At 48.6% G+C, this 13,740-nt stretch overlaps 1 protein-coding gene across 19 annotated transcripts in view; it reads left to right on the forward strand.

Moving 5' to 3' along the window:
• Window positions 1-13,740, forward strand: part of FGFR2 (fibroblast growth factor receptor 2) — a 106,621-nt gene that overhangs the window by 54,532 nt on the left and 38,349 nt on the right. For all 19 annotated transcript variants that reach the window (XM_072805074.1, XM_072805073.1, XM_072805065.1 and 16 more), the window contains one exon: window positions 13,391-13,581. In XM_072805074.1, coding sequence (XP_072661175.1) covers window positions 13,391-13,581 — 191 coding nt within the window. The remainder of the gene's footprint in view (window positions 1-13,390; window positions 13,582-13,740) is intronic.

Genomic DNA, 13,740 nt, shown 5'->3' on the forward strand with positions numbered 1-13,740 from the left:
GGAAGTTTATTCTGTCTCTGTTCTGGAAGCCAGACATTTGAAGTCAGGGTGTCAGCGGGGTGGGTTCCTTCTGGAGACTCTGGCGGCGGCGGTGGCCGGGGGGGTCTGTTTCACGCCTCTTCCCCAGCTTCTGGTGGCTGGTGCCTGCCCTCGACTTGTGGACATGACACCCCAGTCTGTGCCTCCCTCTTCCTGTGATCTTCCTGTCTGTGTGTCTCTTACAGGAACACCTGCCATTGGATTTAGGGCCGCCCTCAATCTGGATGGTCTCATCTCAAGATCCCTAACTTAGTTACAAACACCTTCTTTCCAAATAGGGTCACATTCCCAGGCTCCAGCATTAGGACGTGGACTTATCTTTTTTTTGGCGGGGGGCACAGTTCAACCCACTATAACGGTTATGAGGAATCTGTTTGGGTTACCAGATAAAAAAAAAAAAGCACCAAATTGGCATCAGGTGGCCGACAACATATATCTGGTTTTCTCCCTTCAAATCTGGACTCTGGAGAGTTAGAAGGCATTTTTGTTTTTTTAAAGACTTTATTTATTTGAGAGATAAAGAGAGAGCTCAGAGGGAGAGGGAGAGGCAGGCCAGCGGGGAGCCCGATATGAGGCTCGACCCCAGGACCATGACCTGAGCCCGAAGCCAGACGCTTAACCAACTGAGCCACCCAGGCACCCCTAGAAGGCATTTTTAATAGCTTTTATTAGACTCCATCAGAAGTTTTGTTAAGTAAACTAGAGGCCGTGTTGGGACCGACAGAAGGGGCCAGTGGCTGCCGTTCACGTGTCCTGCTAGATTTACACCTTTGGTTAATGCAGTGGTCAAGGCCACCCCAGGACCCATCTGGTCACAGAAGAGGATTGTGGCATTTGAGAGTTCCAAGTACCTGAAGCTGGCCTCCACCCTCCCCTCTCACCCTACTGATAATTGAGGAACATCAGGTTTAGGGTGGGGGGGCAGGATGAAGGATTTATTTGCCAAGGACTTAACACCAGAGCCAGGGCCTCCACCTGAGTGTCTTGGAAACCTAGATTAATGCTCCGTGCACCTCACATGGAGGTCTCTGTTTTAGGTGTCCTGTGCTGTGGACCAGCAGGGACCCCTGCAAGACACTGAAAAGAGTGCTGCTGTTACCCCGCCCCATGCTCAAAACAACAGAGAGAGAGATGAAAATATTTAATGGACCGGTTGCTCCTCCTCCCTCCTAGAGACCCTTTGGCTTTGATTTATGAACTTTTTCTCCCTTTGGAGGCTCCAATTCGGGAATTCCAGAGACCATGAGATAATTTTTAGCTTTTCACCTGGCATTGGCTATTGCAGGGCAGAGTGCAGGGGAGGTTGGAAACAATGGCTCCGGATTTGCTGAGGCCGGCCATGCCTTGTCCTCTATCAGTCTGACTTGCAGAGGTTTGTCCTTCCCGGGACAAGAGCTGTAAGCACCAGAGCAGGTCTCAGTAGATGGTTGGGAGCCAGTCAACGGCCAGGCATCCCTCTGGCTGGGTCGGGGTTCCTCAGGCCTCCTCACCAGCCCTGACTTGCTCAGTGGCAGACCAGCATGGTGCTGTTGACTAGTCCTTGACAAAAATCTGCTGTAACTGGGCCCTGGACATGATGGGACGGAGCCTGAAAGCACGAAGGAATCTGTCCCGGTGCTAACCCACCCCTCTGGTGTGTGCTCACCAGGAATGAAGAGTCTTTTATTCCAAGCACAGATTGAGAAGCCTGGCTGTGGGGTTGACACCTGGCACTGAGCTTTTGGCAGCCCATCCTCAGTGGGAGAAGGAGAAATTGCATAAATTGCTTACTGCTTGGGGCAGCCTCTGTCCGCAAAGACAAAGCCTCCAGTGTGATCCCTGAGCAGAAGAGGGGCTGATGCAGGTTAGAGCCCCTCGAGCCACACTTCTCCAGGGTGAAATTTGGTCTCTTCTTTTTGGTGGTGGGCGGGGGGGAGGAGGGGTTGGAACAAAGTCACATTTAAGTAAATGAAGATGTGGAGGCCTCATTAATTAACTGGTTGTTACTGAAACTGTCAACATTAGGATCATGCCTGTTCACTCGCTCCTCACGGAAGACACCTGTCTGTCCTAGTTTCCGTCACACCAGGGCTTCTAGGCAGAGCTTTTGTTTCTGTCTGATGAGGGGTGGCCGTGATGGTGTAGATAGTGTTACACTACATGAAACCGTGCACCCAGAGATTTTAACGCCTGGAACCCTTGACTCTCATGATCAAGAGTTGCCACACTTGTGCATTTCCCTGGCATCCACCAGCCTCAGCTCCACAGAGCCCCCGACAGTTCTGCACCTGAAGCCTCTGGTTCTAGAGGTTTCCTGGCCAGGCCTTATTCATCTTCTTGCTGCCAACTGATTCTTTCCCTTTCTTGCTCTGAGTTTAAGACTTGGTGTGTTTACCCTGATGTTGGACCTGTATGCCAGCTCTAGAGTTGTGAAATCTCATTTGGGGGGGAGATAGAAAGCCCCCTTGTTGACACTGGGTTGGGGTACCATGCCAGGTAATAGGTGCCAGTGAGTGCTAAGTATGTAACCTTGTTTAGTTACCTTAGAATCAAGGGATTGGGCAGGATTGAGTAGGAAGCAAAGTCCTGCTGCTGCTTTAGTGGCCCCAGAGCCATTTCTCCCTTTTTTCCCCACCGGAGCCACTGTGTCAACCCTCATGGGACTCCACCCCTTACTGGAAGCACCTCTAGAGGTTCTCATGGGAATTACATGGTGGAGGGGGTTCCCATTCCATTTCTAGCTTGGGTAGTAGCTCCGCGGCCTTGGAAGGTGTGGAACCTCTGAGCCTCAGTTCTGTAAAGTGGGGGGAATGACCTTGTCCCACTGTGGGGTGGGGTGCGGTGAGGTAGTAAGGGGCAGTGCTTTTAAATAGCAGAACCATGTGATGGATTGTTAGCCACTCCTGTTAGGTGGTCCCATACCTCCTCTTGGATCCCTAGGCTGAGGCACCTGCACTCAGCACAGCCCTGGTTAAAGGAAGTGGTCTGTCCTCTTCTTTCCTTCGGGACAGAGATTTCAAAACTTCCTTTGAGCTACTGTTTAATGAGCAGATTTTTATACCTGTTTCACAACAGGGATTCCAGGGGCAAAAGCTGGTCAGTGAGTGGCTACGTCACTCCAGATGTACTGACCGGCAAGTAAGTGCTTTCCCAAAGGACCAAAACCAGCCAGAAGTTTCCTCCTGCCAGGCGCTGCGAGCAGGTGGTGTCTTGTGTGCTCGCACTTGAGGTTGGGGCCAGACACAAGCCGACGTGGACGGGGCATGTCAGAACCTTGCGGTGTCAGCAGTTTTGCCACGTTCCCTACAAGCCATCAATTGCCCTCTGCCCCGTACTTGAGGAAGGAAGCCTTATTGATTGCTTGAATTTCTGGCAGGGGTCCCGGCCGAGGTGGCTGGGGAGAAGGCTAATATTTGATCGCTTGTCTCATCTTTGGCATTGAGTCTATGGTGTGGGCAAAGAGGATGTGGAAGTGTCACAGACCAGTTAGTGCCTTTTGTAAGAAGATGGTGTCCCCCCCCCCACTCCCCCCACACACACACCCATACCTGGCGGTGTTATAGGTCGGGGCAGGGGCTGGACAGAAAGCTGCTGCTGTCCAAGAGTGGGCGAGTGGTCTTGGCATGAAAATGGAAGGCGCCGATCGTAGTCACGGTGCCCAGGATGAGCTAGAACTTTCTGAGATTTCTATCTGTGCGTGCTGAGTTGGAAAAATGAAGAAAAGCAGTTTAACATGTGACTTTTTTTTTTCCTTAAAGATTTTATTTATTTATTTGAGAGAGGAGAGAGCACAAGCAGGGGGGAGAGAGGCAGAGAGAGAGGGAGAAGTAGGCTCCCCACTGAGCAGGAAGCCTGATGTGAGGCTCCATCCCAGGACCTCGAGATCATGACTTGAGCCGAGCGCAGATGCTTAACCGACTGAGCCACGCAGGTGCCACTAATGCAGGACGTATTTTTTAGAGCTCGTGGTTCTTAATCTGGTGACTCCTGAAGCAAGTCCTCATCAGAGCTTCTCTCTAAACACGTAATACAGCTTCAATTTCCAGTCACCTTTATAAACCAGAGGACCCCAGTTGGGAAGTATTATGTCAACTTTCCTTAAAATGTGAATATAGAAATGCCGTGAGATTTTCTTTCTTTTTTCAATGATACTCCAACCAGCGTGCCTTTATGGACTCCTCCTCCCTCAGAACAGCCCACTGCTGTGTGCCCTGACTTCGTATTCAGTATATTTTCACATCAAGGACCCGGGAGGCAGAATGACCTAGTATTGTAAGAAGAATGTGCTCCCAATCTAGGGAGCAGGCTTGATTAGGAAAGGGAGCTTCTGGAGTTCTGTCAACATCCTTCCACCATCTTTCCACCGTTCGTGACACCAAATGCAGGAGGAGGTGGGGAAGAGATGGCTGGGCACTGGGATTGTAATGGGATGATTTCTTGTTTCTCTTTCTGAGAAGAGAGAGGTGAGGAGGAGGTGAGAACCTCATTGGCTTGAGCAGAGTACTCTAGAAGGGACTATCCATGTTAACTCTATTGCTCTGATGAGCCCTTGGTCTGTGAAGCAGCCTGTAGTTGGCCTAAGGGCTGGCAGGCAGTTGACTGAGACAGGGACTCTACTCATGTCATGGCACAGAAGACCCTAATACTGCCACAGTGAGATGATGATAGATAGGAATGGAGATTTCAGGATCTTTTTTTTTTTTTTTTAATGTATTTATTTCTAAGACACACACACACAGGCAGAGACATAGGCAGAGGGAGAGGCAGGCTCTATGCAGGGAGCCTGATGTGGGACTCCATCCGGAAACTCCAGGATCATCCCCTGAGCTGAAGGCAGATGCTTAACTGTTGAGCCACCCAGGTGTCCCGAGATTTCTGGATCTTGATAGAACTATGTTTTCTCTCTCTCTCCCAGAGCCTCCCCCTTAGAGGGTTCTCTCACATAAGGATTCCTGTAGGAATCCTTTCCATCCCAAATAAGTGTAGAGATCAACAGGTCAGATTGTGCCCCAGACATATTTCCCCTCATATCAGGTTGAAGGTGATATTTTTTTTTAAACTTTTTTTTATGATAGTCACAGAGAGAGAGAGAGAGAGGCAGAGACACAGGCAGAGGGAGAAGCAGGCTCCATGCACCGGGAGCCCGACGTGGGATTCGATCCCGGGTCTCCAGGATCGCGCCCTGGGCCAAAGGCAGGCACCAAACCGCTGCACCACCCAGGGGTCTCAAAGGTGATATTTTGTAAGACAGGCACTGGATAGTATCTGGAAGGATCATTTGGCAGTTGTGCTTTCTTTGAAAAAAGAAGTTAAGTCCTTTTTTTTTTTTTTTTTTTTTGAGAGAGAGAGAGTGCTTGAGCAGGTTGCGGGGGCAAGTAGAGGGGCAGAGGGAGAGAGAATCTTAAGCAGGCTCCATGCCCAGCAAAGAGCCAAAAACGGGGCTCAACCTTCTGACCCTGAGATCATGACCTTAGCTGAAACCAAGATTGGACACTTAAGCGACTAAGCCACCCAGGTGCCCCTAAGGGAGTCCTCATTATTTTTGGGTACTCTGGACTGGGGCTAAAAAGTAAAGGATTCAGTCCTTTGCATTTACATTTTGGCCAACAAAAAGAAAACCGTTCTGTGTATGAAACCATCACTGAATGTTCAGTAGGGAGTGGGCTGGGTGGCTTGAGGCATCCCAGCAGGGTCAGTGAGAAGCAGGCAGAGCCTTTCGTGAGCTGGGTGACGATTTGGAAGCTTCTTCTTTAGGTGACGCTTACAGCAAGGAGTATCAAGAATCACTTCTATTTTCACTGTCTGAGTTTGCATCTAAGAAAACAAATGAGGTTTTACCGTTTGACTTCTCATGTAGTTTGTACTAACGGGGAGGCATTTCTTGTTTGCCCAGATGGCCGAAAGCTTTTACTTCTGCTTGAACCACCCTGGGGAGCAAAATAAAGCATCTAAGAGATTAGTGTGATAGATTTTTCTAGACTTCCTCTAGAAGGAAGGCGTTTTCATGGTGGAAGGTGATTAACTTGTGAACCTTATTCTTGTAGATCTCTTTCCATGCCTGTACATGTTGATGATCTCATTCTTATTCGTGACCCGTATGTTCTTTGGTCATGGAGATAGTGTAATTTATTTAATCACATCCCCCCTGGGTGGGCGTCCAGGTTGTTTTCCAGTTACAAAAGAGGCCAGGTCCCTGGGAGGCTCAGTCGGTTAGGTGTCCGCCTTCAGCTTCAGTCATGATCCCAGGGATGTGCGATCCAGCTCTTGCTTTGAGCCCCCTGCACAGCAGGGAGTCCGCTTCTCTGTCTCCCTCCACCGCTCCTCTGCTTGTGTGCACCTTCTCTCTCTCAAATAAATAAGTAGTATCTTTAAAAAACAAAACCGAGGCTACCATGGCAGGCTTTGTGCACACCTATTTCTTGGCCACCCGGGTGACTATTTTTCTGGGATGGATTTCTAGAGGTGGATAACTGGATCCTCCTGATGTCAGTGAAACATTTTCAACCTGAAGAGCTTCATTTTCAGTCGTGCTGTCTTTGGGGGCTCCCCAGTGATTTGGTTTTTAGCTTCTTTGCAAATCATTTGAGAGAAAGTATTCTGATTTGGAGTCTAGCAGAAAGGTATGTTTAATTCCGGGACTTTAAAAAAACACTTCCAGCATGCTCTTCCCATGGAGGCAACCCAGTTCTGCAGACACCAGCTGATAATCGTACATTCCTGAAGGATGTTGCACCCCCCGTGGCAAGTGGCGGGGTGCTGAGGCCTTGTGCTGCGGCTCCCAGCGTGACCGCTCTCAGCTGTGTTTACCCCAGCGCCGTCGGAGCGCGCCTGGGGAGATTGACGTTTGAGTTTTACATCAGCGTGGAAGCCAGGCCCAGGCCCAAGACAGGGAGGGACTTTGTGCGGAGTCTTTGTGTCAGAACGGAGGAAAGCTCTCGGTAAACGCGACAAGATAAATACACGTGACTAATTGAGGAGGCAGGTTTTCCGTGACCCTAGAAATAGATCTTGTTCATTCTGTGATAGTGTCCCCTTTGCCTTTTCTCCCCTTAAAAAAAAAAAAAGTGGCAAAGTATATATAACAAAATGTACCATTTCAGTCGATTTTGAAGGTGTAGTTTAGTGGCATTAAATACATTCACGTGGTTATACGACGATCACCACCATCTATCCCCAGAACTTTCCATCGCCCCAAAGCCACGTCTTTCTTGAACTAAAGGAAAGGCACTTTTTTTTTTAAGATTTATTTATTTATTTATGACAGACAGAGAGAGAGAGAGAGAGAGAGAGAGAGGCAGAGACACAGGAGGATGGAGAAGCAGGCCCCATGCTGGGAGCCCGACGTGGGACTCGATCCCGGGACCCCAGAATTGCGCCCTGGGCCAAAGGCAGGCGCTAAACCGCCGAGCCACCCAGGGATTCCCGGAAAGGCACTTTTGAATCTAAACTTTGACATAACTTTGTGGTCACCTCAGAGTCTTCAGTTCTGGTTTAACTTTCGAAGGCACAGAGTTCAGGGTATGGTAAACATTTGGGGTGTAAATAACACACAGCCCTGCTCCTGTAATTTGCCCAAGAAGACCTAAATTGACACCCAGCTGGTAGAAGCCACTCAGGCCCCAGCCACATAATACAGTCTATGACATTAATTAGGGAAGGCACTTTGCCTACACCTGCTTTGGTCTTCCCAGGCCGCCCAGCCTCGGCCAGCACTTCACTCCGCTCTCCACCTCATCGAGCAAGCACAAAGGAATTAGTGGTGTTTTGCTTCTAGCATTTCACATGGTGCAGCCTCCATAAGTCACTGAGGGACTTCAGCGCTGGAGGGAAGACACTTTGGCTTTCCCCAAACCGGCTCGGTCTGCAGACGTTGCTCTCTCTATAGGAAAAATGTGTATGTTTTGGGGGAAGCTGGATCCCCACCCAGCCCAGTTCCGCAAGACTTTCAGAGTCAAATGTCCAGGCAGGAGGAAAATGAGGCTCAGCAAAGCTTAGGACGGAGAAAGAGCAACAAACCAGTGACCCTCTGCAAAAAGGCATTTTTCCTTGTTTTTTTTTTTTTTTTTTTTTTAAGTTATTCTGGGTGCTCAGTATCCCAGGCCACTCCCATCTGTTCTAGAAGGTGACAGGCCCAGAATATCAGCTACCAGGTACTTGGACTCTCTAAAAGTGTGCTACTTCCTCTTGTCTTGCATCCAGACCTTACCTTTTCCCACTGATCATTTTTAATTCTGACCTCCTTTTGTGCTAGTTTCTAGAGGCTGGAGGAAGTTTAGGGGAAACAAAACTCAGAACCCAACTAGATCTCTCCTGTCTGTGCTGAGTGCATTAGGTAGAGTCTTGACAAGGCAATGAACTCATTCTACTAATTGTAATTAGTGTGAGGTCTTTGGCAGGTTATTGGGTTCCTCAGACTTCAGAGGGCTTTGATCGCCTCTTGCTAACTGGTTTAGTGCGTTTTTATGCAACAAAAGCAACCACTACCTACTCTTTGGAAAACAAGCTAGGCCGGGAATTCTTTTAGAAAAAGATTTCTCTGTTGTTTTCACTTGTCCTCCAAATCGTAGAACGTTCTTTCCCTATTCAGTGCCTCGGAGTTGCTAAGAAACTGCCATTTTAGAGGAAGGGTAATTAAATTTTGATTTCAATTTAAGGACAGGGCAGACAAGGTTCTCTGCACTCCTTAAATGAATGGGTGCCCCAGAGCAGGAGACGTGCTCTTTCCAGATCAATACTGGGCACTCAGTGTGATTCAAGTCTCTTGGTGTTTGGCTGCCGAGAGAACGGCTTTGAAATGGTTCTTTGTGGCCAGCTCTGCTGAACTTTTGGGGAGAAATGCTCAGGAGACCAATGTGTGCTGGGAAACCAGCAACTCTGGGCTTGATTAATTTATAGGTGTAATTTAAGAACCCGGTCTCCTTCTGATCCCCGGGATGCGTATTTACTGAGCCTGTAGACATGAGGCCTCTCTGCTCCACGGACGTTTTTTATGGCCTTTGCTATGTCAGAGCAAAAGTTGTAGATCTCTTATGAGCCAAGCATATTATTATGTCCAGAGGAGGACTGGCATGTTATAAAGTTTCAGTGGTCAATTAACAAAGATTTATTCTTTGTCACTCAGGTATTTTTCTCTTGCTCAATAATTACCTCTTGGAACGAAGCAGGCTGCTTTCTGCCTGCTTTTTTCTGTTTGTGGCTCCCAGCTTCAGGGCAGGACTTGAGAGGGTCAGTCCTGAAATTTAGACTTGTAGCAGCTGGGCCTTCTGCTTTCAGAACGTGGACTTGCTTGGAGCTCTTGACAAAAGGGACACACACACAGAGAGAGAGAGAGAGAGAAATCTCAGGGGAGAGAATGTGTTTTTTAAAGCACTTCAGTCTGTGTTTACTACGCATCGATTCGGTGGAACCTCATTCCAGCAGAGCAGCCAACTTGCCCCATCGGCAGCAACCGCACCCTCTGGGCTTCTTTCCCTTCTGTCTCGAGTTGGAATTCGCGCAGGGGCCTGAGTGTCGCTCTGTTAAAGGTGTGCAGGCACTGTCCTCCTGCAACCTGCTCGCTCACAGTGTGTGTTTTGAAACTCGCAGTAAGTTCGCAGGGGTTGAGCTGCTTGTCAGCTTTTCTGCTTTCCATATATTTATTTCCCGGCCCCTGGAAAGAGAAAAATCTGTTTTCTATCAGATCTGAGAGTTAAACATGCCGTAGGAGAACCTTGCCTGAAACTGTCAAGGCTTCCTGGTGGAGAAGCTGTGATTTTTGGTATCACGAAGATGGCCGAGAGATGGGCCAGCTCGGAGTGTTATTTCATAATCCAGAGATAATTCACCGGCCTCTTCTTTTTATATCAGTTTGTCGCCCGGCACTTTGGGAACCTGAGGGGTTTGCTCTGCCCAGGGTCTGGGCAGGTTCCAGGGGGAGCACGTTGGCTGTTGGGGTGGGAGTGGGGGTCGCCCATCATCACCACCCTGTTCCTGCTGTTTTCCAGGGTCCCTTGGGGAGCTGGCCACAGAGGTCCCACCCCCCGTGCAGGAGCTGCCGCCTGCACCCTGCTCTCACCCCAGGGGTTCAGGAGTTCTAAGTTCCGTCATCCCCTTACTGCTGATCACTGTTCTTTCGGGTCTGGCCGACCCCAGGGGAGCGTGATCGCCCAAGGATTTGAGAAGAGGCACACGGTGCTCTGCAGATGCTGGCATCCCGGGACCCTTTCCAAAATGTTTGGGGCCTGGTCTCTGACTTGTTTAAGGGCAGAGAATAAGGTTGCAAAGGAAATCAGAGCCTGATGTGGAGAAACGAAACATGAGGCCTACTGACTTTTTAAAAACATTTTAAATAACATTCTCTAAGGTTTCATTTTATACCGAAGGCAGCTGTAATAAGTTTTTGGAAGACGGTGTAAGGTTTCGATTACAGAGCAATCCGACTTGCAGTTTTTGTACCAAAAGTGAGAAAGGGCTGAGGGAGGGTGGGGGGTGGCTAAGAGGTTATTTTGTATAAGGTGAGAAAATTTGAAAGGATACATTCAGGACTGCGAGTGGTAACATTTGGGAAGCTGTAATTTGCAAATGCAATAACATGAAACCATTGCAGTGGCCTTTTTTTGGGGAGGGGGGCGGGGGGGGGGATAGTGGGGATAGCAATGGCCTAACTTAATAACTGGAACGTAGCAGCACGCTGACCACAAGTAAAACAAGGCCGCAGCTCTGTAGTGGGTCCTGCCAGTGTTGCCCCAGTGACTATGTTCCCTGCTGCAGGCTGGCGCAGGCCAGAGATGTCGGCGGTATGAAAGCACTCATTGTTCCCAGGGCATCATTATTTGGTATTACATGCACAATGTTTGCTTGTGAAACGATTTATTGGAAACAAGTATGTTTAAGAAGGAGAACTTGGTTTGAAATTCAGTTGATCTGGCTTATGACATTTAAGATTTTATAGTACCTTTGTTTCTAAGAATAAATGCTGAGGTCCACTGTAAATATTTATCTTAAAACACACCAACTCACACACACAAAACTGGAGAACCGAGCCAGAGAAGGAATTGATACCGAAAATTCACTTTTCTATGGGAAAGCGTAAACCACCTCAGTACGAGGTACGTATAAAGGAGTGTTATTTTGTGAGCTTGGCCGGCAGCATCCAGCCCAGAGGACAGATCCTCCACACATACACCCCCCCCCACCCCAACTGAGTCTCTTGGGAAGAGGCCTGGTGAGGACAGTTTGTGTCTGGACTTAACTCTGTTCTTCTCACGTGGATGGGGCTAGCCAGGATTAAACTGGACCTGTCCCTGCCAGCTGCAAGCTGGGTCCCCGGGGCATCCAGCTGGCTGCCAGACCAGACCAGGAGCCTCACAGTGGTCCATCTCAGGGATGGCGCGTCAGCCGAAGGGTGAGAGGCTTTCTGGTGATGTTTGAAGGGACCCTAGGTTTGAGATTTTCTGCCCACAAAAGTAGGACTTCTGGGTTCTCTGCTCAGCCTACAGGGTAATGTCGGGCAAACGAGTGACTTCTTTGGAGGCTCTGAAATCCTTATCTTTTTAACGTGAAAGTGTAGATGTCTGTAAAGTGATGGGAAGTTCTGGAAGGAAAGGTGCTAAGGGTAACCCACTAGCTTTCTTTCTTTTTTCTTTTCTTTTCTTTTCTTTTTTCTTTTCTCCTTTTCTTTCTTTCTTTCTTTCTTTTTTCTTTCTTTCTTTCTTTCTTTCTTCTTTCTTCTTTCTTTTCTTCTTTCTTTTTCTTTCTTGTTTTTAAAGACCAACAGGCTTTTGCAGTAAAATCAATTTGCACATGGTTTGGCTTGTGTCCAACAAATTCCACTAAATGATATTTTAATCTGAAAAGCCCAAATATAGAAGGGTTTAGATATCTATCATTGTAATCTACTGTTTCCAGCCCAGTGCATGGGGATACTCAGGTACAGGGTGGAGGCATCCTTGGAGTGTTGGGTTGGCTGAGATCTCCTTCTTTCCTTAGATCATTTTTTTAAAAATATTTAATTTATTTATTCATGAGAATACACAGAGAGGAGAGAGAGGCGAGAGGCAGAGACACAGGCGAGAGAGAAGCAGGCTCCATGCAGGGAGCCTGACATGGGATTCGATCCTGGGTCTCCAGGATCAGGCCCTGGGCTATAGGCGGCGCTAAACCACCGAGCCACCAGGGCTGCCCCTTTAGGTCATTTTTTAAGGTGGGGGTTAAAGGCAGTGGGATCTGCAGGGTGGGGAGATAGATAGGGAGGCTGGCTTGTACATGCAGGTACGTGGGGATGGGATGATACATTGTTGGGTGGCTGGCTGACTGGTTATGTGTGGCTCTTGACCCAACTGCCACATAGGAAGATGGCAGTTGGCTTGTGATTCTAGTGCCTTTGTGGACAGGATCACGCAGCAGGCTGGTCTGTTAGCAGATTCTTGAGGACTCTGGTGTGCAGTTTCTCATGTCCCTTGACGTGGCTGCCTCTACAAGATTTTTGTAGAGACCACCTCTAAACCAGAGAGGAACTTTTTTTAGGTGTAAGACAAGAGGTGTCGTTTGTTGAGAACTTTTTGCCTAGAGAGAGAGAGAGAGAGAGAGAGAGAGAGAGAGGGGCAAGGCAAGCAAGGGTGGGAAGTCATTGCTAGCATACCCTCTATGGGGCTTCCTTGAACATGGCCTAGAGCACCACCAGGATTGGGCAATTGGTGTCTGGTTGTGTTTCTTTCAGTGCCACATCCGAATAAGGATTGTCTATTTGTGCATCTAGCATTTGGCAGGTGGTAACACGTAATATGTATCAAGGAGATGAATGGGTGAATGATGAATAAAAAGAGTGAATTCCATAGTAAGATGAATCCACTTGTTCAAGTCAGGCTGTTCATAACCTTGAGCTCCATCTTTCAGTTTTTCTTTTCAAAGCAAGAAACGGAGGTCTTGTCCGAGCAGCTTAGAGATATTTCTGGAGACACCGTGTATGGGAGCCATCGTGGTGTTCAGAGTGCCCTAAATCTTGTCCCCTGCCCTCCATGTTACGCTCATGGTCAATGGGAGTCTCTGATGTTATGCCACGTGGGACAAATAAAGGGGCCCCCTTTCCCCTGCCATTTGTCTTCTCGATCGTCAAAATAACGTCTTTCCCCTTGTTCGGTAGGTGGCCACAGACAACCAATAACTTGAGATATCAGAAGTTCTTCTCTCTGTTTTCTAAATAAGTATTCTTTTTACAAGGGTCGCGCTCCAGCAGTCTCCTTTGAAGTCGGTTTTGTTATGCATTGGGCCGCAGTGTTATTTCAAAGGAGTCAGCCAGCAGACTTGAGGCCTTTTTGGCTTATGTTCACGAGCAGCCTTCTGGACAACACAACTTATTTATTCGTCTCCCCCCTTCCCTCCCTCTCTTCCCCAGAGCGATCGCCACACCGGCCCATCCTCCAAGCTGGGCTGCCGGCAAACGCCTCCACCGTGGTCGGAGGCGACGTGGAGTTTGTCTGCAAAGTTTACAGCGATGCCCAGCCCCACATTCAGTGGATCAAACACGTAGAAAAGAACGGGAGCAAATACGGGCCCGATGGGTTGCCGTACCTCAAGGTTCTCAAGGTGAGGACTTTCTGAATCTGAAGGGACCCACGCCTGGGGTCTCCGCCGTGGACTTGGGGACAGGTTCTTTGATTTCCTGTCGGATCTGTGAGAAGATGATTCTCTTTCTTGGACCGGCCAGGAGGGAGTGTGTTAGGGAATTAGCGGATTATTGGGCTC

This window comes from Canis lupus, chromosome 29, assembly GCF_048164855.1.
Source record: "Canis lupus baileyi chromosome 29, mCanLup2.hap1, whole genome shotgun sequence".
Classification (NCBI taxonomy): Eukaryota; Metazoa; Chordata; class Mammalia; order Carnivora; family Canidae; genus Canis; species Canis lupus.